The 24,673-nt window shown below is 41.8% G+C and overlaps 1 protein-coding gene across 5 annotated transcripts in view; it reads left to right on the top strand.

Annotated features, from left to right (window-relative positions):
• The window catches only part of PPP1R12A (protein phosphatase 1 regulatory subunit 12A), a 113,694-nt gene that overhangs the window by 81,390 nt on the left and 7,631 nt on the right, over window positions 1–24,673 (top strand). For all 5 annotated transcript variants that reach the window (XM_069975678.1, XM_069975686.1, XM_069975658.1 and 2 more), the window contains 10 exons: window positions 270–360; window positions 1,398–1,580; window positions 4,776–4,950; window positions 7,589–7,707; window positions 9,079–9,144; window positions 11,328–11,344; window positions 12,501–12,633; window positions 13,336–13,440; window positions 14,346–14,393; window positions 21,018–21,068. In XM_069975678.1, the coding sequence (XP_069831779.1) occupies window positions 270–360; window positions 1,398–1,580; window positions 4,776–4,950; window positions 7,589–7,707; window positions 9,079–9,144; window positions 11,328–11,344; window positions 12,501–12,633; window positions 13,336–13,440; window positions 14,346–14,393; window positions 21,018–21,068 (988 nt within the window). The remainder of the gene's footprint in view (window positions 1–269; window positions 361–1,397; window positions 1,581–4,775; window positions 4,951–7,588; window positions 7,708–9,078; window positions 9,145–11,327; window positions 11,345–12,500; window positions 12,634–13,335; window positions 13,441–14,345; window positions 14,394–21,017; window positions 21,069–24,673) is intronic.

Here is a 24,673-nt window from a genome sequence, read left to right as displayed (position 1 = left end):
CTGGTTCTTGCTGTAAAGGCCATACGTATATATATGTTGCAGTGTAATGATAGAAACAGGGATTTGATCAAATCCTGGGAAATTATGAAATGACCTTTAGCGATTTGATCAAATCACTAACCCCTTTCAGGGAAATTATGGAATGAACTCAATCATTTCCCTCTGTAACATAAAAGTAACTTAATCTTTAAGTAGATTTTGTTTGGTGTTGACTGGTAATGTTTTTTTGTTTTGTTTTTTTGACTTTCCTCTCCTTGTATGTTCTCAAGGTCATATCTCACTCCAGTTCGGGATGAAGAATCAGAATCTCAAAGAAAAGCTAGATCAAGACAAGCAAGACAGACCAGAAGATCCACACAGGTATGTCTGAACCATACTCTAATCGGAAGCTGTAATTTCCGTTGGTACATCACTAGCCTTGGCCTTCTGTTGTATCAATTGTTGTTATTGCCTTTTCATTCAATGACTAGTCCCATATACAATTTTTGGATAATGAAGTCTATATTTCACTTTTATATCATTCAGTAGTGAGTGTGCATTCACATATGTAACTTAGTATAACTCTTGGTTTCTCTTTAAAGGGAATCTGTCAACTGGAATTCACATTCCAAACTGCTGATACTTTTAGATAGCTGTTAGGATAAGGTGACACATGGTACCTTTCTGGAATCTCAAACTGATATATGAACTTAAAAAAATGCTTTTATTATATAGTGAGAAGAGTCGGAGGTGTTCCCAAGCTCCTGAAGTGCAGCAAGCTGTAACCCCTCCTTACTCCCCACTCCTATACCTGTCCTTGCTTGGTACTCATCTCCCAGGTGTTAAACAAGCAGGGGGGCGGCTTGGAGGGGGGAGGCATTCCAATTTGCAGCTATTTGGGAGCTTGGGAAAGTCTTTGATTCTTGCATCAGAGAATGTAAGCATGTCTCTACATCCTGGAAGCACAGAAAGATAAATGAAAGGTACCATGTGTCTCCTTGCCCTAACAGCAGCAGTGTCAGCAGTTTGGAGCATGAATTACAGCTGACAGATTCCTGTATAAGTGAAACTAATAGGTTAGACGCATCCTGAATATTTATAGAGGTATGGATGTATTAGTACACAAAGGGCTGCACTCAAAAATTAAGATATTAATATGCAGTATTGCAGGAAAACTGTGCTGAGGATGAAGGTAAGAAAACTCCTTACCTTAGTCTTTCAGGGTGGAGCTTTACCAGGTCAGCTGCCTAATTGTTCCACTGTTCTCCTGCATGCTGGGTGGAGCATACGTTTTTAAATCTACCTGTAATCTATAATTATTGTTAAATTCCAGTAATTGACCTGATGAGCTTGAAGTGATGCCTTGTAAACCTACCTGAATCATTGTGCATTGATTAACATTGCTTTGTGTCTTGCAGGGTGTAACATTAACAGATCTCCAGGAAGCAGAGAAAACAATTGGCAGAAGTCGTCCTACTCAAACAAAAGATCAGGAAAGTGAAGAAAAAGAGAAACAAGACAAAGAAAAACAAGAGGAAAAAAAAGAAGCTGAGATAAAAAATGATGATTACCGCTTTAGATTTTCTCGCAGCACAGAAGAGGTACTTCTCTCCATGCGTGCACCACAATAGCTGTTCACTGTGCATGCACAGGAACAACACAGGCTGTTTGTCAATCAAACATGGAGACTGAGTGACATCGCAGTGGAGAGGAATTGGTTTTAAAAGTTGTTTTTTAGCACCATTACAGCTCAGACAGCATATATAAAGACATGACAAATATCTTTATAAAGGCTACTAAATGCTATTTGTGTCAGCAGTTGATAAAGTAAAAGTGACACATGCACTTTAAACAAAGGCACTGTGTACGTCATGCGTTAAAAGAAACATTAGAAGATGTGTACGTCAGGGGATTAATAATAGTTTTTTCCTCCCTTGTGTTTAAAAGGCCATAGCACTTGCATTTTTCCACCTAGAGACCCACATGAGCCCTTATTTTTTGCGTCACTAATTGTACTTTGCAATGACAGGCTGAATTTTTGCATAAAGTACACCGCGAAACCAGCAAAAATTTCAATGTGTGGTTAAATTGAACAAAACAAAACGCATTTTTTTTTATTTAGGGGCTTTTTTTTTTTTTTACGCCATTCGCCCTGGGGTAAAACTGACTTGTTATGCATGTTCCTCAAGTCGTTACGATTAAAACGATATGTAAAATGTATAACAATATTTTATTGTATCTGATGGCCTGTAAAAAAATTCAAACCATTGTTAACAAATATATGTTCCTTAAAATCGCTCCATTCCCAGGCTTATAGCGCTTTTATACCTTGGTCTATGGGTCTGTGTGAGGTGTCATTTTTTGCGCCATGATGTTTACTTTCTATCGGTTCCTTGATTGCGCATATACGACTTTTTGATCGCTTTTTATTAAATTTTTTCTGGATTTGATGCAACAAAAAAATTTTGCACTTTAGGATTTTTTTTGCGCTTATGCCGTTTACCGTGCGAGATCAGGAATGTGATTAGTAGTTAGGGCGATTACCCACGCGGCGAAAGCAAACGTTTATTTATTTTTATTTATAACATGGGGAAGGGGGGTGATTCAAACTTTTATTAGGGTAGGGGGATTTTTATTAACAACACTTTTTTTTTTTTTTTTTTTTTTTTACACATACTAGAAGCACCCCTGGGGGACTTGTAGTATATGCACTCAGATCTCTAAATGATCTATGCTGTATATAGTTATACAGCATAGATCGATTAGATAGGCAGAAGTGCCGAGCCAGGGTCAACGCCATCTTGGAGGGGACCCCGGCAGGTAAAAGACACGTTGTCCCGGAGGAGCGATCTCCCCGCTATACCACCACCGATCGGTTGCAGTAAGTAATCGGAGGCAGCTGTCAACTTTGACAGCTGCCTCCGATTACTTAATTAGCAGGGACGGCGATCGGGCCATGCCCGCTAATAGCCGCGACCCCGGGCTACACGCGGCACCCGGGATCGCGGCGGTTCAGAGCGCGGCCGCCGTGCAGCCCCGCTCTGAACACCTCCTGCGGACACATGACGTACCGTTACGTCATGTGTCCTTAAGAGGTTAACAGAGTCACTGTGCTTCATTTTTTTTTTTTTTTTTGCAGAAATCAATAGTCCAGGCGATTTTAAGAAATTGGGTTTATTAGGCAAATATTCAATTATCTGCATTTAAAAAGACTTTTCCCAGGTCCCCTCTCCTCTCCTTTCTGTCATCCACGGCTCAGAATCATGAAATCTCGACTGTTTTACGTCAGTAGGATCCTGTCTGTGCTATGGAGAGGGGAGGGGGGGAGGAGGAAGGAGGGAGATTAGTTGGCAGCAGAGAACAAAGGATTAAACCACAAGGAGCCGCTGATGTAAGAGGAGAGAGCCTGGTAATGTAGCTGTAAATAACTCTGTCCTGTTTTGATGCTTCATCTCTCACCTCTCCATAGAGAACAATGGAGACTGGGGAGAGCTTCAAACGGCTTTTTCATGATAAAAATGCATTTTTTTTGGCTAATAAACCCAATTAAAAGTTTCTTAAAATCACCTGTACTATTGTTTTCTGCAAAAAAAAAAAAAAAATTGACAGTGACACTTTAAGGTATGTCATAAGTAAGTTTGCTCATGTTAAATAAGGGTCTCTAAGAAGCCGGTTGGGTCCTAATTTTCCTATAATTGGGTCCATCAAGGTTCCAGTGTTGCTGTCAAAAACTTTGGAGCCATAAGAGAACACATCACAATTGTTAATGTTGTAAAATACAGACCTAGGTTTGCATATGCATTATAAGTTACCTTAGGAGCCTACTTTGCATATTGCACAGGAAATGACAGACAGAATAGTCATTGTGGGCTAATGTGCAGTGGATTCGCCACCTCATCTTGCTGTGTGATCGGGCGGTGTGATCCTTGTTACGATGTTGCTAGGAATTGTGCCATGAAGTAAAATAGGATGTGTACCCCACACACTCGTTTGTGCCTGTGGATAGATAGTAAAGTAACTTACATTACTGTACGTTCCTCCCTTCCCCCGTGGATTTGTTTACTCTATGGTTTTCTCACCTGCAACCCTTCTTTTGCGTTGCAACAGTCCACACATTTACCCACAATCCCTCTTGCTTGCAGGCTAAGGGCCCTATTCCACCGGACGATTATCGTTCGCATAATCGTTAACGATTAACGATCTCAAACGATCGCTATTGCGGAAGACCTGAAAACGTTCACTCATTTCCATGGAATGATAATCTTTACTTATGATTGTATTTGCGATCGTTTTTTTCTTCGCTATTGCGTTCGTATCTACTGCGAACGCCTGAACAACGTTTTATTCTATGCGAATGTTTTGCGAACGAGCAATGATAAAAATAGGTCCAGGTCTTATAAAGCGATCAATGATTTCTCGTTCGGTCGTTAATCGTTAACTGCATTTCAATCGAACGATTATCGTTTAGATTAGAACGATTTAACGATAATCGGCCGGTGGAATAGGGCCCTAAGTGGAGACCAACTTCCACTGCCTGGAGATTGCAGTTGAACTGAGCATGTCTGGTGTACTTTAGTGCGTTATAAAGTAGGGCAACAGGTTATCAAAACAATTCAGGCACATGGAGGATTTGTCTATCTCTCTCAAACTGTACAGTATTAGAAATGTTTGAACATTTGAGATTTTTAACTTCACAATGCATCAGTTTAGACCGAGTTTTATTAATGACACCTTTAGGTAACTACATAAATTTTGTGTGTAAAACAAATAATTGTAATTTGTTCCCAATTCCACAGAGGTACAGGCCATCATCGACAAGTACAACTGCTGTATCATCATCCACACCATCACTGTCATCGTCCACCAGTTCCTTATATTCTTCCAGCTTGTTAAACCGGCCAAGCAGCTTAACTGGTCTCTCCTCATCTTACTCAAACTTATCAAGGCTTTCATCAAAAGAGCCAGAAAGAGGTAATGTTGCATGTTTCAAGTAAATCCACTTAAAGATATTCATTAGAACAGAGTATTGTCATCTTTTATCTTTAAAGTAGTAATCCACCCTCTAAACCATGGGTCTCCAAACTGCGGCCCTCCAGCTGTTAGTAAAACTAAATTTCCCATCATGCCTGGACAGCCAAAGCTTTAGCTGGCCAGGCATGATGGGAGTTGTGGTTTTGCAACAGCTGGAGGGCCGCAGTTTGGAGACCCATGGTTTAACCTATATTACACCTCCAAATTACTTCCCTTTTGCGGTATAGTTTGGTAAGTTTGGACATAGTGGAGTTTTTAGATGTTCAGTTAAGTAAATTAGCGAGTTTGTGCACTAGGAATGGGTCTAGTGCTGTTAATGCACCAATCCACCCCGCCTTGCTGCTGCCTTTATGAATTTTAGGTGGCACACTGCTGTGATGTCACTCCAGCACTCATTGCAGCACACTTTTGCAGAGTGCCAGATGAATATTCAGGAATGTCCATAAGGAAGGACAGGCAAGTTGCTCAGTAAACTGGGTAGTTCCTTCCCCAGTGCACCAAACTGCCTAAATTATTAAACTGAAGATTTTTACAAAATTGGCATTGAGGTTTAAGGTAAGAAAATGACCTTTTAAACTAAGTTTTCTGTTTGCTATGGCAACATTGCAGCAGAATAGAGTCTTGTAACCTGCTTAGTTTCCCTTTAACCCCTTAAGGTCAAAGCCAATTTTCGTTTTTGCACTTTTGCTTTTTCCACTTTGTTTAAAAGGCCATAGCACTTGCATTTTTTCCCCACATGAGCCCTTATTTTTTGCGAAACCAATTGTACTTTGTAATGACAGGCATTATTTTTCCATAACATATGCTGCGAAACTGGAAAAAAATCATTTGCGCTGTCACATTGAAAAAAAAAAAAAGGAATTTGTTTTGATTTCGGGGAGTTTTGCATTTACGCCGTTTTCCCTATGGTAAAACTGAATTAAACTAAAAAATTCAAACCATTGTTAACAAATATATGTTCCTTAAAATTGCTCTATTCCCATGCTTATAACACTTTTATCCTTTGGTCTATGGGGCTGTGTGAGGTGTGATTTTTTGCGCCATGATGTGTTCTTTCTATCGGTACCTTGATTGCGCATATGCGACTTTTTGATCACTTTTTATTACATTTTTTCTGGATTTGATGCGACCAAAAATGCGCAATTTTGCACGTTGGAAATTTTTGTGCGCTGACTCCGTTTACCGTGCGAGATCCGGAATGTGATTAAGTAATAGTTCGGGCGATTACGCGCGCAGCGATACTAAATATGTTTATTTGTTTATTTATATTTATAAAATGGGAAAAGGGGGGTGATTTGGGAAATGGGAAAAGGGGGGGGATTTTTTTATTAATAAAAAAACATTTTTACTTTTATTTTGACTTTAACTAGAAGTCCCCCTGGGGGACTTGTATATAAACAGCACTGATCTCTCATTAAGGTCAATGCTGTGTATATACACAGCAAAGATCCATCAGATCGGTCATAGATTGCTATGGCCTGCTGCAGGCCATAGCAATCTATTGCCGAGTCGGAATCAGCGTCATTCCGACGCTGAGGCCCGGCACGGGCAGAAGAACGGATCTCCCCCCTGCGATCGCATCGCGGGGGAGCTCCCTCCCACTAGACACCAGGGACAGGGAGAGCACAGCATCTAAGTGCAGCTGTCAAGTTTGACAGCTGCACTTAGAGGCTTAATTAGCCGGTGCACCAACGGGACCCTCGCCGGCTAATAGAGGCACTGCCCGGCTGCACATGTCAGCCGGGATCAGCGCCGTTCAGAGCGGGGTCCCGGCGGGACCCCGCTCGGAACACACCCGGCGGCACCATGACGTATCAGATACGTCATGGGTCGCTAATGGGTTAAAGGGCTACAGCATGTAGCCAGAGAGAAAAGCACTTAAAGTGACACTGTCACCCCCTTTTGTGCATTCTGACATCTCTACACAAGTGTAAAGGGTAAAGTTAGCGGTTTTCACACCTTATTTTATATCATACGTCATGGTGCTTGTTCAAGTAAAAAGTGATCTTTTATCAACTGCAGATTATGTTAAGTGGGCGGGGCCTTGCGGCATTAGCCCTACTTAGACCCACCCACAACGCCACCGTTGGTCCTGCCCCCTTGGCGGCCATTAGTGGGCCGACCTAGAGGGGGTGGGGCCTAGACCTTTAGGACCGCCTCTTCCAGTGGCTGGTGAGGGGGCGGGGCCAATGGTGGTGGGGGCGGGGCTAAGTGGTGCTACTTAACACAATCTGCAGTTGATAAAAGATGACTTTTTACTTGAACAAGCACCATGACGTATGATATAAAATAAGGTGTGAAAACCGCTAAATTTACCCTTTACACCTGTGTAGAGATGTCAGAATGCACAAAGGGGGTGACAGTGTCACTTTAATTGCTTTTCCTGGTTTGTTCTTGTGACTAATCACTTTTGAAATGTAAATGTCACTTAAAAATTTGTGAGTGAGATTTTACTTTTTCTATTACTGCCAATAATCTGACAGCTCCCAGTTTGCAGTGATGCCAGAGTATAAGAATAATGAACTGTGACTGTTTATATCATGGTTTTGCAATTTCAAGTCATCTTCTATTTTTCTAGATGAGAAAAAGGAGGAGGAGAAAGAGTCAGATGACAAATCCCAGTCCAAGTCAATAAGAGAAAGACGGCGGCCAAGGGAAAAAAGGCGTTCTACAGGGGTCTCGTTTTGGACTCAGGATGTAAGTGGTAGAATTTATTTTTTTAATCGTAAACTAAAGAACAGTATTTTCCTGACTATAACATGCGTCCCTGTGTCTTTAAGTCCACAGTTATAGGAGCCCTGCATTACCAGACCATTCTTTCAAGATCAAACAGTGCTGATGCCCAATCATAAAAGGAGAAGTCTGGCGAAAATTTTTATTAAAGTATTGTATTGCCCCCCAAAAGTTATACAAATCACCAATATATACTTATTAGGGAAAAAGCTCATAAAGTTCTTTTTCCATGCATTTACTACTGCATCAAGGCTTCTCTTCCTGGATAAAATAGTGATGTTACGACTCCCAGAGCTGTGCGTGGCTGCTGGAGAGGATGATGGCAGAGGGATGCTCAGTGTCCCTCCAGTGCCCTGGGTCCCTCATTGTCCCCCTGCCATCATCCTCTCCAGCAGCCACAGCCCGCACAGCTCTGGGAGTCAGGTCATGACATCACCATTTTATCCAGGAAGTGAAGCCTTGATACAGTAGTAATTGCAGCAAAGAAAGCACTTTATAAGCATTTCCTATAATTAGTGTATAATGGTGATTTTTATAACTTTTGTGGGGCAATACAATACTTTAAAAAAAAAAAAATTGCCGGACTTCTCCTTTAAGAGAGCATTGGAACAATCTATAATTGCAGTTCTCTTTTTCCTTCTGCCCAGTGATCTCTGCAGTGACATAAAAGGAAGCTGGATGCAATCTGCACGTTGCATTCAGCTTCCTGCCATGGACAGAACTATTTGAGAAACAGTCTTCCCCATGGAGCAGGGAGATCATACCAGATGGGGTGATACATTGAAGGTCCTATGTAGCCGAAGGGCCTATAATGTCATGGTTTAATTAGTCGCAGGTCTGGCATGACTAGAGCCTGGAAATATAGCAGCATTAAATAGTTACAATTTTATTCAGAGCAACAAAAGGAAGCTGTGAGACTATAGCTTACTGACAGAACAGATTCCATAACTGATCTACTGACGTTCCTTTATTCACATCCAGGGATTGTAATTTCGCTGGCTCCACACACCGTACTATTCAATTTCAAGATTTTACTTCGAGGTTGGAGTTGCTTGTTAAGAGCTTTCCTTTCCAAATATCTTCCTTGAAGTTAAATTATCTGGGCCATGCCATTCAGAGGAATTGTGTGCTAGCCAGGTTCACTCGGCAGCAGAGATGTCCTTCTCATGAAATGTCCCTTAATGCGTTACGTCCGAAAATTCTAGATCACCAGCTATTAAGTTGTCAGTTGATGTCTTCTAATCTAGATTGGGGTATTGTTTACTATGATCCAAGCATTTGCCATGTTTCTAGGCCATGTATTTAAAGACCAATTATTTTCATGGTTACTTACAGAGTGATGAAAACGAGCAAGACCATCAATCAGATACAGATGACAGCACAAATAGGAAAGACAGTAGGGTAAGTATTCTCAGAAATAGGGGGTGAGTGATGACTGTCTCCTTATATTTTATAATGGCCAAAGTAAATAGATAAAAGATGAAACCCATTAGAAGAGGTATACTTTGTTTTTACTATTTTATAATGTAACCAGTTTTTCTGATATCCAACTTGCATACAAAGCCTGTGTTCAAGTTGTTAGAAAGTCCTAACTGCTTTGAGATAAGTTGGCAAGATCCCTAGCTCATACAGTCATCAATGCAAACTAGTAATTTGGCCTCTGTAAATGTCAGAAGTTTATGAAAGCAGGAAAGTCATTTGGAGTTATGCAGTTTTCTCATCCGGTATGTGCCTTGCTTAAAAGCAATTGACAGTATAACTCGGTTTCCTCATTTTTGGGTATACAAGTGCAATAATGCATTTCCTAATATGTATGCCTGTTATGAACCTTCTATAAACATTGGCAAAATTGCTTACAGGACAGGATGTTTAAGATTTTTTAATGGTCATTATTTCTACAGTGTCTTATGTAAATAGGATTAACACAAAGCTCACAGGTTCCTTTCAGCACTTTTTTCTTGATGGTGTGTAACGCATACCACTGAATGTGGCAGCAGCTCAAGAATGCTAACAAGCAGACAAAAGGTCACTAGTCAGCCACATTGATCCAAGAGAGAAACCCGACACAAACCTGTATTGCCAAAGAACTTTTTATGGGAACTTGACAAACCAGTTAACATGATTTAATGCTATAGGCTTTGGCTACCATTAAAATATATTTTGAGCTTTTCTTGTCTGTAATCGTCTTGTTATAGGGCTCTTAGTATGCAGTGTTACCTTAAAACTAACTGGTGTTTATAGTTTGGAGACTTGAACTTTCCTTTTAAAGGGGTTTTCCTGTCTTAGTAAAGCATGGACGCTTTCCTCCAGAAAAGCACCACTCTTCCGTGAGTGTGATTTTGCAGCTCTGTTCAATTGAAGTGAAAAGTTCCAGTAAAAAGTGACCTTTTATCATCTATGGATTGTGCTACCTAGGCGGGGCTTAATAGCCGCAGCGCCACTTAGCCACGCCCACATCACCACAGTAGGCCCAGGCCCTCTGCCACCATATGAGCTGCCCTAGAGGGGGTGGGGCCTAGACTTTCCCTAGAGGGGGTGGGGCCTAGGCCTTTAGGCCAGCCCGTTCTAATGGCCATGGAGGGGGCGGGGCATAGGTGGCTATGATGTCACAGAGGGGCAGGGGTCTACAATGCTGCTGTGGGTGGGGCTAAATGGGGCTTCGGTCGAAAAGCCCTGCCCAGGTGTCACAATCCGCAGATATATCACTTTTTACTGGAACAAGCACCATGACGTATGATATAAAGTAAGGTATGAAAACTGCTAAATTTACCTTTTTACACCTGTGTAGAGAAGTCAGAATGCAAAAAGGGGGTGACAGCGTTAATTTAAAGACCTAATTTGCATATTTATAAAACAGGGTATTTCTAAAAAAAAATGGCGCCCGGGACAGGCATAACAAAGTTACTATGCGTATTACTGTCCTCTGCATCCTTTATTGGATGGAGGAGGGGCATGGTCTGCATAGCGGGGTCTACAGCCCTTTACTCTGACCCAGGAAGTCTCCGTCACCTTCCAAATCATAGCAGATCCACTTCAGGCTGGTGCTTGCTTCAGGGGACAGGACTGTGGAGGTAATCTCTCTATAGCTGTAACCCCTCGCTTCCCAGACAGAGTGCTGCTATACTGTGCCCACATCTGTCCTGCTCTTTCCTTCATACTCCCTGCAGTCTCTGCCAGCCCTTGTGTTTCCCATCCTCTTCATTACTGTACAGTAACTTATAATATAACATATTCTGTTTCTGAATGTTTGTTTCATCTTTTTTACATGTTATCCAGAATAATAAATCATTATTTTTGAGTTGTGGAACCAATTTTCTGCATATCGGTGATTTCTTATGGGAACATTTGCTTTGGTTTAAGAGTGGATTTGGATTCCAAGCACAATCCCGGAACAAATTATGTTCATAATCCAAGGCACCACTATACAAATAAGAGTGGCACCAACCCTGCTCATGTTTGTACTGCAACCAGTGTAGCCATCAGGATTATTAGCTGCTTGTGCGTTTTGCTTCTAAGCTGATCAGATATGTAATTACTATGCCAATTTGTAATTATTTTTCTTTCCTCCTCTCTCCCTTGTGTAGGCTGATAACACATCGCGGTAAGTATTACATTGCATTCTGTAGACTTATTTGCACATGTATTCTACAATTACACAGTCATGAAAAATAAATGTATGTTGCTGTATGAAATCTCTTGTTTGCATGGGAGACTGTCCCTTTCACATATTTGAACTTGTACTATAAAAAGTCCCACCCTGCAAAAATGATGCTGTGCTCATGCGTCATGAGATTGATAGCACATTTACAAAGGGAAAGAAAACAGTTTGAAATCTGAAAGTTAAGATGGTGGCTGGTTAGAGGTTACATATAATCATGATAAAAGTAATGAAATGTTTGAATTTAATAACAGAGCTGGGATGAATCAGATGACACGGCAGAAATAATGACGAGTGTGGCAATGACACTGATGTTGCCCACTTTGCTGTACCACCCCGAGGTGAGCATATCAGTGGGTGTTATAAGTGCATCATAAGTAACAATTTTCTTCAAAGTGTATCTATCATATTTCACTGGCAGCAGGATATGCTGCCAACATCCTGTCATCGTGCTCTCTGTGCAGGCTTGCAGCACTGTATACAACACACAACTGCACAGAGTGCGGCAGCAGGATTTTAACACCGTATCTTGCTTTTAGTAAAATATTACAGTTAGGGCCCTATTACACCAACAGATTATCTGACAGATTTTTTTAAGCCAAAGCCAGGAATGGACTAATAACACAAAACAGGTAATTAAGGAAAGACTGAGATTTTTTTTTTCTTCAAATCCATTCCTGGCTTTGTCTTAAAATAATAAATCTGTCAAATAATCTGTTGGTGTATAACACTTTAAAGACTGGTTGTTCCTAGAGAGGTTTTTTTCCTCATGAAAAACGCACACTTGCCATAATTATTCCTGCAGTGTCATCTGATTTATTGCAGCTCTGTTGCCTCCCTACATTTTATTGTTAAATGGGTGACCTCTATTTAGCCATCAACTTGACCTTCAGATTTCAAACTCCTTTCTCTCATTTTCCAATCTGCTATCCATCCCATAATACATCAGCTCTGTATCACATGACCAGCTAAAGCCAGTATCCCCTCTGTCTGCTGGTAGGGCAGTGTAATAATCGCTTTCTCTATATATTTCTAATAATTAGTAGGGCAGAGCACTGGTTTATATATGTACATATTATATTTGTGCATTTGATTTTAGGTATACAACAGGAAGTACAGGTGTTTTATTTACTGACAGATATGAATCAAATATTGGATCGTCCAGTTACTTAGAACGCATTAGGTCTGGTCATAGTAGATTAGACAAGGATGACTCCACAGACTTTAAAAAGGTAAGACTGGCTTCTTTATTCTGGTATTCTGTAAATGTTTGCCCCTAACGAAGTTCCTGTTGGGACATAACGCGTAGGGTATCATGGGTTGCCACGTGTATGCTACTCTCCCTCTTGAAATGGTGATAGAACTGCTTTTTCTGTACTTATGTGGTTTGGAATTTTTTTTTCTTGCTTTTTGCACTAGCCTATTTTGTTTGTTTACTCATATATTATATTTTTTCATATGTTATGTGGTATAATATGGTACACACTGTGGGTCATTGATTGATATTGTGGTTACACCTTCTTATTCAGCACATAGTACTTTATATGCTATAGGAGGGTCTGTGGGTTGTACTGTTTACCGTGTTGCAGGCCTGGGGAATCCTTTTATTGTATGGGTCCTTCATGGTTGTGGATATTTTAGGTGTTTTTAAATAGTGTATAGGGATTCTGTTTTGTTTCTATGCCATTGTATTGATTTTTTGCTTTTTGAAACTTAATAAATATTTTTATAGTTTTGCATTTTTTTGTGGAGTGCTCCTATTTTTAACATACTGCTGTTATTTTCTGTTGAACTATTCTGTAGATGTTAAACGTGATTATTTGAACTATATTTAGCTGACACTACTTTACCTGTTTGGGTTCTTAAGAACTTTTAAGTTAATACAATCAAATGTAGAGAGGCTTTAAATAAGGTATTCTGGGTTTTTTTTTTAGTTATATGAACAGATTATGGCAGAAAATGAGAAGTTGAAGGCCCAGTTGCATGACACCAACTTGGAGTTGACAGAGCTCAAGTTACAACTTGAAAAAGCAACACAGGTTTGTATGGTGCTTTTACAGAGGTTATCTGGCATAATCCTTACATGCTACGTGTTTACATCGAAGTTCTTTTCAAGAAAAGAGTATTCCTTCAGTAGTTTTAGCAGTTTCCTGTCTCCTCCAGTTTGTTTGCTACCACCGAAGGTTGTCTGGAAGCCAGAAAAATGCATAAGAGCAGGAGTTACACAGTTTGTTACTTTAGTTAAAACTGCATCGCCCCACGAAGGTAACAGCATAGTTCACGGGGCACACCATTTGCACAAATCCCATTAAAGCCAGCAAAAGGTACATAAATTTGCATAACTTAACTCCCACGCTTTGCCTGTATTCAGCCTCCTGTCCACCCCCTGTACCCACAAACAGGCCGGAGTGGACTGGGAAGCCATCTTTGAGATTTCCTTGAACCTTGATTACTTAAATTTAGATAGAACATAAAAAAAGACAGCTCATCCCAGGTCATGACATGAATGTAGGCAGTCTTTTTGAATGTCCACTTGTTTACTACTTGTGTCCTCTTTCAACCCTTTGTGACTGTTCACACTGAGTAAAACTGGCGGAATTCCATGACGGAGCCCCCCCCCCTCCCACCCAAACACACACACGGAATCTAGTCTGCCTCTGTGTCACAGCGTCTCTAAGATGGCTTGCGTGCTTCTGCTTTCGTCGCTCTCAGCTCAAAGAATTGACAAGCCATCCCATAGAGAGACTGAAGCAAGCAGTATTCACTTACTGCGGAATTCTGCCTTTTTTCCTCAGTGTGAACATTCCCTTGCATTCTGTGGTCAGGACCTGTTATGGTACATGCTTAGCCTGCATAATAGAGCTGCTTTAGCTGAAGCAGTATAATCCAGGAAATGTGCCCTAGATTTTAAGTTGCAAAATCATCCATATTTTCTATATTACAGAGGCAAGAAAGATTTGCTGACAGATCACTTTTGGAAATAGAAAAAAGGGTAAGTTTTTTTTTTTTTCAATTTGTTTGTCGCTCTAAAAAGGTGTGTTTACCGTACCTATATGCAGTTGATTCCACTGTGTCATCATTGCCCCTCGATATGTTTGATCTACACTTTTCAAAGTAATTGCTTCAGATTACATTTTTAACTTACATTTTTTTAGTACCCCCAAGCACATATAACTTAATGTTAGTATAATATTTAAAAAAAAAAAATTGTAAATTTTTTTACACCGTATTTGTAAAGCAATGACCATCTAATGTCATGGCTGATGAGGGCAGAGGGGAATTGAAAATGTTGGATTTCAGCACGACCACTCCTTTGTTTAGAGGTGTCTGGCAGTGGCTTATTTTCCCCTCATTGGGAGCACATGCATGCTTAGCAAAGTATAGATGTATTTTCAGTATGTGCTCCATTGATGTCAAAGGGAAATTGGATGCTGGGGCACACACAGTATAGAATAACAGCCAGAAATTGATTGACTGACCAAATAATGAACATGCTCCTTATTTATGACCTGCTTCTGCACTATGCATCCTTTTTTGTCTGTTGAAAATACGTCCTTACTTGGCCAAGCATGAATATAAGGAGAGGTGTGGAAATGTATATAATTTCCAGTTAGCACTTACAAACAAGTGCAATTCCGAACTGCTGACACTTAGCTGTTAGATCATGGTACTTTTCATATCCAGCTGTGCTTGTAGAACGTAGAAAAAAATACTTTTTATTCCAGTGAAAATGTCAGAGGCTTTCCCAAGCTCACCTTGTTCCCTTCCAATCCTGATCCCGCTTGGAGCTCAGTTTCCAGGAGACTGTTAATCAAGTAGGGTCAGGTATGCGAGCGGTAGTTGGGAGGTATTGCAGCTTGCACCAGATCACTGGAGAACAAAAGCGTTTCTCTGTTATGGAGGCACAGATGGATATATGTAAGGTAACATTTCTCCTTGACCTAACCCCTCTATTTTCAGCAGTTTAGAATTATTTTTTTTTTCTCTGACCAATTCACTTTAAAGCTCCCCCTGCTCCTATGACTAGCTATCCAATTCAGGTTTAGGGCTGCAAAAACCAGCTATCTATTCCAGTTTTACTGCTGTTTAGCACTAGCTAGTTAATTTATTTAAAGGCAAAACTAGTCTTCTCCTAACAGATTGCTGCTATGTCTACACAATGTAAAAAAAGGTAACTGGCTATACTTTTTTAACCCCTTCACGTCAGCCATCTGTATATATACGTTCCTATTGCACATGCCCCGTGCAGTAGGAATGTACATATATGTTCCTGCTTTGACGGGGGTTTGTGATGAGAACGGGATCGCTGCAGGGACAGCGATCCCGCTCTCATCTGAGTGAGGCACCGGAGATAATGAGAATCAGCTGCGATCCCGCAGCTGACCCCCATTAACCCCTTAGTGACCGCCGAAACGGCGGTCACTAATGGGCCGGTGCCGCCGCTATAATTCATCTCCCCCCCACCGTGAATCCACGGTGGGGGGAGATGAAATAGTTAAAATCAGACCCCAGACCAGCCCCCCTAGTGCCCCGGTATCTAACCCCCCCTCCCCGCGGCGGCCATCAGATCCAAGATGGCTGCCGCGATCACTGTGAACAGACTAATGTCTGTTCAGTGATCTCTTTGTAAAAATGAATGAAAACCCCATGCTCTCCGCCACCGGAGGTAGCGGAGAGCATGGGGCAGTCATCGGGGACCCCCCCTGTGGGGTCCCGGTACAAGCGATCAGCAGTATATACTATATACCGCTGATCGCTTGTGCCATGTGCCGCCGGAACATTTTATCCCCTGTCACCATGAATGATTGGTGACAGGGGATAAAATGTGATGTCCCCCCACCCCCCCAGTCACCCCCGTCCCCGAGTCACCCTCCCCTACCCCATATACTCACCTGATCCTGGAGCTCCTTCCTCCTCGGTGTCCTGGCTGGTTATGAAGTGCGCATGTGCTCCACAACCAGCCAGCTCTGAAAATTTAAAGTGACAGAGACCAATTTGGTCTCTGTCACTAAACTATGATTACTGCGATAGAAAATATCACAGTAATCATAGTAATACAGTGAAAAAGAATGTGAAAAGTACAAAAAGTGACAAACATACAAAAAAATAAAACACACACTTTCTATTATAGTAATTGCAGTTTACACCCAAATTACCCCTAACCCCCCCAGATTACCCGTAACTACCGCAGCTAGCCCGTAACCACCCCAGGTTGTCCGTAATCACGTCAGATTGCCCGTAACCACCGCACGTTGCCCGTAACCACCGCACGTTGCCCGTAACCACCGCACGTTGCCCGTAACCACCGCACGTTGCCCGTAACCACCGCACGTTGCCCGTAACCACCGCACGTTGCCCGTAACCACCCCACGTTGCCCGTAACCACCCCACGTTGCCCGTAACCACCCCACGTTGCCCGTAACCACCCCACGTTGCCCGTAACCACCCCACGTTGCCCGTAACCACCCCACGTTGCCCGTAACCACCCCACGTTGCCCGTAACCACCCCACGTTGCCCGTAACCACCCCACGTTGCCCGTAACCACCCCACGTTGCCCGTAACCACCCCACGTTGCCCGTAACCACCCCACGTTGCCCGTAACCACCCCACGTTGCCCGTAACCACCCCACGTTGCCCGTAACCACCCCACGTTGCCCGTAACCACCCCACGTTGCCCGTAACCACCCCACGTTGCCCGTAACCACCCCACGTTGCCCGTAACCACCCCACGTTGCCCGTAACCACCCCACGTTGCCCGTAACCACCCCACGTTGCCCGTAACCACCCCACGTTGCCCGTAACCACCCCACGTTGCCCGTAACCACCCCACGTTGCCCGTAACCACCCCACGTTGCCCGTAACCACCCCACGTTGCCCGTAACCACCCCACGTTGCCCGTAACCACCCCAAATTACCTATAAGCACTTCAGTCTATCCGTAACAATTCTAGATTGTCTGTAACCCCTCCAGGTTGCCCGTAACCACCCCAGATTACATGTAACCCCCCAGATTGCACGCAACCCCCCAGATTGCACGCAACCCCCCAGATTGCACGCAACCCCCCAGATTGCACGCCGCCTCTGACCACCGCACGCCGCCTCTGACCACCGCACGCCGCCTCTGACCACCGCACGTCGCCTCTGACCACCGCACGTCGCCTCTGACCACCGCACGTCGCCTCTGACCACCGCACGTCGCCTCTGACCACCGCACGTCGCCTCTGACCACCGCACGTCGCCTCTGACCACCGCACGTCGCCTCTGACCACCGCACGTCGCCTCTGACCACCGCACGTCGCCTCTGACCACCGCACGTCGCCTCTGACCACCTCCAGATTACAGGTACCCACCTCAGATTACCTATTAGCACTTCAGTTTATCCGTAACCACAGCAGGTTGCCTGTAACCACCCCACATTACCTGTAATCTAATTTTTTTTATTTTATTTTAGTAACTGCGCTATTCTAATAACTATTACTAGCTACTGTTTTGCTCCAGCAAATTGGCACTCCTTCCCTTCTGAGCCCTGCTGTGTGCCCATACAGTGGTTTATGCCCACATATGGGGTACCGTTGTACTCGGGAGAACCTGCGTTACAGATTTTGGGGTACGTTTTCTCTCATGTTCCTTGTGAAATTTAGAAATTTCAAACTAAACCAACATATTATTGGAAAAATTCAAGTTTTTAATTTTTACTGACCAATTTTAAATACTTTCCTCTAATATCTGTGGGGCCAAAATGCTCATCCTACCCCAAGATGAATTCTTTAAGGGGTGTACTTTCCAAAATGGGGTGACTTTTGGGGGGGGTCTATTCTGTAGACATTACAGGGGCGCTGCAAATGCACCTGCCGCTCAGAAACTTCTTCAGAAAAATCTGCACGGAAAATGCTAATTGGCGCTCCTTCCCTTCTGAGCCCGGCTGTGTGCCCATACAGTGGTTTATACCCACATATGCGGTACCGTTCTACTCAGGAGAACCTGCGTTACAGATTTTGGGGTGAATTTTCTCTCCTGTTCCTTGTGAAATTGAGAAATTTCAAACTAAAGGAACAAATTATTGGAAAAATTCGAGTTTTTCATTTTTACTGTCTACTTTTGAATACTTTCCTCTTATACCGGTGGGGTCAAAATGCTCACCACACCCCAAAATGAATTCTTTGAGGGGTGCACTTTCCAAAATGGGGTGACTTATGGCGAGATTTTACTCTGCTGGCACTACAGGGGCTCTGCAAACGCACCTGGCACTCAGAAACTTCTGCAGCAAAATCTGCATTGAAAAAGCTAATTGGCGCTCCTTCCCTTCTGAGCCCGGCTGTGTGGCCCATACAGTGGTTTATATCGACATATGAGGTACCTTTTTACTCAGGAGAACCTGTGTTACAAATTTTGGGGTACTTTTTTTCTCTTGTTCCTCGTGAAATTGAGAAATTTTAAACTAAAGGAACATATTATTGGATAAATTCGAGTTTTTCATTTTTACTGTCTAATTTTGAATACTTTCCTCTAACACCTGTGGGGTCAAAATGCTCATCCTACCCCAAGATGAATTCTTTGAGGGGTGTACTTTCCAAAATGGGGTGACTTATGGGGGTTTTTCTCGCTGCTGACACTACAGGGGCACTGCAAATGCACCTGGCGCTCGGAAACTTCTTCAGCAAAATCTGCAATGGAAAAAGCTAGATGGCGCTCCCTTCCTTCTGAGCCCCGCTGTGTGCCCATACAGTGGTTTACGCCCACATATGGGGTACCGTAGTACTCAAGAGAACCTGCGTTACAAATTTTGGGGTGCGTTTTCTCTCATGTTCCTTTTGAAAATGAGAAACTTTAATCTAAACGTATATATTATTGGAAAATTTTAATTTTTCATTTTTTTACGGCCTAATGGTGAATACTTTCCTCCAGCCCCTGTAGGGTTAAAATGCTCATTATACCCCTAGATTAATTCTTTAAGGTGTCTAGTTTCCAAAATGGGGTCACTTATGGGGGTTTCCAGTATACAAACCTCCTAAATCAACTTAAAAAAAGAACTGGTCCCTAAAAAAATCAGTTTTGGAAATTTTCACGAAAATGTGGTAATTTGCTGATAAATTTCTAAGTTCTGTAACACCCTAAAAAAGTAAAATATGTTTATGAAATGAATCCAAAATAAAGAGGACATATCGGTAATGTGACTTAGTAACTAATTTATGTGATCCGACTTTCTTTTTTTAGAAGCAGAGAATTTCAAAGTTCATAAAATACTATTTTTTTTTAATTTTTCATGATATTTTGATGTTTTTCACAAAAAACACACAAAGTAGTGACCAAATTTTGTGACGAAAAAACAATCTCAGAATCGCTAGCATACGTTAAAGCATCACTGAGCTATAAGCGCATAAAGTGAGACAGGTCAGATTTTGAAAAATGAGCCTGGTCTTTTAGGTGCAAATAGGCTTGGTCTTGAAGGGGTTAATGTCTTTTCATGTTTTGTGTGTAGTAATGCATACAGAACCATATCTTTTAATCCATTTATATTATTTTGTGGCTGCACTGTGCACATTAGATTTGCAATTATCGATTCACATTGGCATTTGCCAGATTCGAAAAGTGAAAAGCATTGGTGATAGATTTGTTTTTGACTTTCAGACACTCTTAACTGTAACTTAACTCCAACTATCTTTCTGAAGTAAACTTGACAGGAATAAACAAACTGTTCATAAATGTAGGCCATAGGACTTTAAAGTGATACTGTTACCCCTTTTCTGGATGAAGACTTCTCTAAAAAGCCAAAAATCAGCAGTTTTCATACCTTACTTTATAATAGATTTCTTTGGTGCTTGGTCCAGTGAAAAATGTTTTTATCATTGGTGGTTTGTGCCACCTGGGCAGGGCTTCCTGTCCACAGTGCAACTCAGACCCCCTTACACTGTCACCATAGGCATCTGGGCCCAGCCCCCTCGGCAGCTAACATGGGGGCTAGGATGGTCCTCTCCAATGGCCGCCAAGGGAGCGAGGCCTAGATGCCAATGATTCCACAGAGGGCGGGGCCTACGACAATGTTGGTGTGAAGCCCTGCCCAGGTGGCACAATCCACAAACTGTTAAAAGCATTTTTCACTGGACCAAGCACCAAGAAATCTATAATAAAATAAGGTATGAAAACGGATGAATTTAGGCTTAGGTTTAGAGAAGTCCTCCCACAGAAAGGGGGCGACAGTGTCAGTTTAAATATAGGATATAGAACAACCTATGCAAAACCATGATTTAATAAACTGTTATGCAGGTTTCTTAACCCAGAAAAAAATAAAATGTTCCTATAGTGGTAGCAGGAACGACATCACTGTGAGTAATACGGTGACTGCTTACAACTATAGGCTGATAGAAATCTGTGGTGAACTAGGTCAGTATATAAGTTACATTTTCTATTGTGTATAATAGCTGCACTGCAACCTCACTAGGCAGACAGAGGTAAACTATAGCGTTTTGTAATGTATGTGCTCTTTAATATTAGCTCACAGGAAATACCTGTGCTATGTAGGTATGTATTTGTTACAGATGCACTGCCTTTTAATTACTTTCTTAATTCAGAAGGGTAATTGTGAATCTCATTCAATTTAATATTATTTTTACATTAGGAAAGAAGAGCTCTGGAGAGAAGAATATCTGAAATGGAAGAAGAACTTAAAGTAAGCACTGTATTTTAATAGAGTGTTAATTATATTCTCTTAAGGATCTCTGATTTCATTTGATTTTATAGGACCTAATATTGCTAAAAACAGTTAAAGGGGTTATCCAGGATTAGAAAAACAGATACTTTCTTGTAAAAACAGCAACACATCAGTCCCCAGGTTGTGTGTGATTACAATTCACCTTCACTCACTACAATGGAATTGAACTGCAAAACCACATCTAAACTAAGGACAGGACAGGTGCTGCTTCTGGAATGAAGAAGCCATGCTTTTCTACACCTGGATATCCCCTATAAGCATCAGCAGCACACATTGTTTGATTTTTAATTTTTTTTTTAATTATACACACTGCTTGGAACCTACAAAAATGTTTACTTTTTTTCCATATGAAGATTTATAGGTTCTTATTTTTGTCATATAATCGATTGTTGAGCAGGGCCTAATAGGCTCTTATACATAGCAGACCTTTGGCTTTTGCTGAGCCTCTGCCTGCCATTGCAACCAATTGACACCTTGTTGTCCTATTGCAGGGGTCCAGATGCCTTTCTTTAGGTACCTGTCAGTACTGACTGAAGGTAAATTCACACAGGCGGATCTGCCGGGAGTCTCATGTACGAAATCCGCAGCTAATCCGCAATACGCATATTAACCCCTTAGCAACCCATGACGTATCTGATACGTCATGGTGCCGCAGGGGGTGTTCAGAGCAGGGTCCCGCCGGGACCCCGCTCTGAACGGCACCGATCCCGGCTGCAATCTGCAGCCGGGCAGTGCCTCTATTAGCCGGCGCGGATCCCGTTTCCGCGCTGGCTAATTAAGCCCTTCAATGCAGCTGTCAAACCTGACAGCTGCATTGAAGTGCTTTCCTCCGTGCATCCCTGGTGTCTAGTGACACGGATCTCCCCCCCGCGATCCGTTCTTCTGCCCGTGCCGGGCCTCAGCGTCGGAATGACGCTGATCCCGGCTCGGCAATAGATTGCTGTGGCCTGCAGCAGGCCATAGCAATCTATGACCGATCTAATGGATCTTTGCTGTGTATATACACAGCATTGGTCTCTGAGAGATCAGTGCTATGTATATACAAGCCCCCCAGGGGGGCTTCTAGTTTATGTAAAAAAAAAAAGTAAAGTGTTTTTATTAATAAAAAATCCTCTCCCCTAATAAAAGTCCAAATCACCCCCCTTTTCCCATTTTATAAATATAAATTAATAAATAAATAAATTAATAAACATATTTAGTATCACCGCACACGTAATCGCCCGAACTATTAATTAATCACATTCCTGATCTCGCACGGTAAACGGCGTAAGCGCAAAAAAATCCCAAAGTGCTAAATTGCGCATTTTTGGTCGCATCAAATCCAGAAAAAATGTAATAAAAAGCAATCAAAAAGTCGTATATGCGCAATCAAGGTACCGTTAGAAAGAACGCATCATGGCGCAAAAACTGACACCTCACACAGCCCCATAGACCAAAGGATAAAAGCGCTATAAGCCTGGGAATGGAGCGATTTTAAGGAACATATATTTGTTAACAATGGTTTGAATTTTTTACAGGCCATCAGATACAATATAAGTTATACATGTTATATATCGTTGTAATCGTAACGACTTGAGGAACATGCATAACAAGTCCGTTTTACCATAGGGCGAACGGCGTAAATGCAAAACTCCCCGAAATCAAAACAAATTCGGGTTTTTTTCAATTTGACAGCGCAAATGATTTTTTTCCGGTTTCACAACATATTTTATGGAAAAATTATGCCTGTAATTGCAAAGTACAATTGGTTTCGCAAATAATAAGCACTCATATAAGTCTCTAGGCGAAAAAATGCAAGCGCTATGGACTTTTAAACATAAAATGGAAAAAGCAAAAACGAAAATTGGCTTTGACCTTAAGGGGTTAATAATAATAAGAATGTGTATTGCGGATTAACTGCGAATTTCGTGTGTGTGAGACTCACGACGGATCCGCCCGTGTGAATTTACCCTAGAGCAGTTGAGGGGCTAATTCAATAGGATTAAAGGCTACTCGAGTTGCACCAGACTGTCAGTTGTATGTTACAGTGTAGGTACAGCTCCTCGGCTTGAATGGTTTACATTGCTGGTAGGAACTACAAACTGTTAAAACCTTGAAGCGTAACTGTCATTTCAATGTCATTTTTTCCAGAAAACAATAAATATCAGTTTAACAATAAATATAACAATTTAAGCAATTTTAAGAAACTCTGCAATAGGTTTTATTTAGCAAAAGAGTTTTCCTAGGTCCCCCCCTCATTTCAGAAGAAGCAATATTTGTGTCCATTATGCTCTAGGGAAAGAAGGGGGGGGTCCAGAGGAGTGAGTGAGAATGGAGGATAGAAATATCAGTCCTGTACAGCACAACACCCTGCAATCTTCTCTCAGCAAGTTCCTAGACAAGCACTGACCTTTCTGACCTCTGAATCTAGCGTTTTAGGTGACCAGACAGTCTACAAACAGCTGACCTTCATGTCTCTTCTTCCTGCTCACTCATCCCCCCCCGGACCCTTCCCCCTCCATAGGATATAATGGAGACAGCAGAACCCAGTCTTCACTTTGCTTCTCTGTAATGAAGACTGATTTGCCTGATGATGAACAGATAAGAAGTGAGGGGAGGAGGCTTGGAAATTGCTTTATATATATATACAGAAAGAGGCTTTTTTTTGCCTAATAAAACCTATTATAGATGTTCTTAAAATCACTTAGAATACTGATTTCTGCAAAAAAACAAAACAAAAACAGTTACACTTTAAATATGTAATATGAAAGGGTTAAAGCTAAGCTTTCACTGAGGGATACTTTTTATACATAAGCCCCAGCTCTCTGTAAAATGCCAAACTTAAGCAGACTTGTCTTATGAATGGCTGTACTCAGTAATTCTGTGGTCGATACATACCTTTCTGCACAGACATTTTGGTGAGTATTTTTAGCCAAAACTGTACAGGTGAGTATAGCTGACTTTTTGTTTTATTTTTTCATTGCATTGGAATACAATAGCCAAAAATATCTCTTAACCCAAAGAATGAGATGTTATGGTCATAAAATAGCTTAGGGTGTTCTGTTTACACAACTTTTTACGATTTCTTAATATGCCCTTCTGTTTCTAAAATGCAGGTTTACTTTTCCTCTGACAAATGGGTTATTTGTCAGATTGGCTTAAAATTTATTTTTTATAAATGGGGTGAATATCAGGTGATGGGTGTGGTTATACAGCCAAGGGGCGGTGTATTAGGCATACATGCTCCTCAATGTAAAACATTTGCACGTGCTAACTGCAGTCATGCACATCACCTGATATTCACCCCACTCTAATGGGGATTAGAGAAATTAGGCTCACGCCCTCTGACTAGTAACTGAATTGTCAGACAAATTATAAACCCACATATCTCAGGAATAGAAGGATAGATCAAGAAACTGTAATGGTCCTTTTAGACGGAGCGATAATTCGCCGGATCGCACAATTAATGATTTTGAATGAACAATGTGTTTTTTATAACGATCAGCGTTTAGACTGAACGATACATTGTACGGAAAAATCGTTTTGCGATCCCATAAAGCAGAAGTCCGGCCCAAATTAATTTT

Source organism: Dendropsophus ebraccatus, chromosome 1, assembly GCF_027789765.1.
Source record: "Dendropsophus ebraccatus isolate aDenEbr1 chromosome 1, aDenEbr1.pat, whole genome shotgun sequence".
Lineage (NCBI taxonomy): Eukaryota > Metazoa > Chordata > Amphibia > Anura > Hylidae > Dendropsophus > Dendropsophus ebraccatus.
This window is presented reverse-complemented; position numbering and strand designations above follow the sequence as displayed.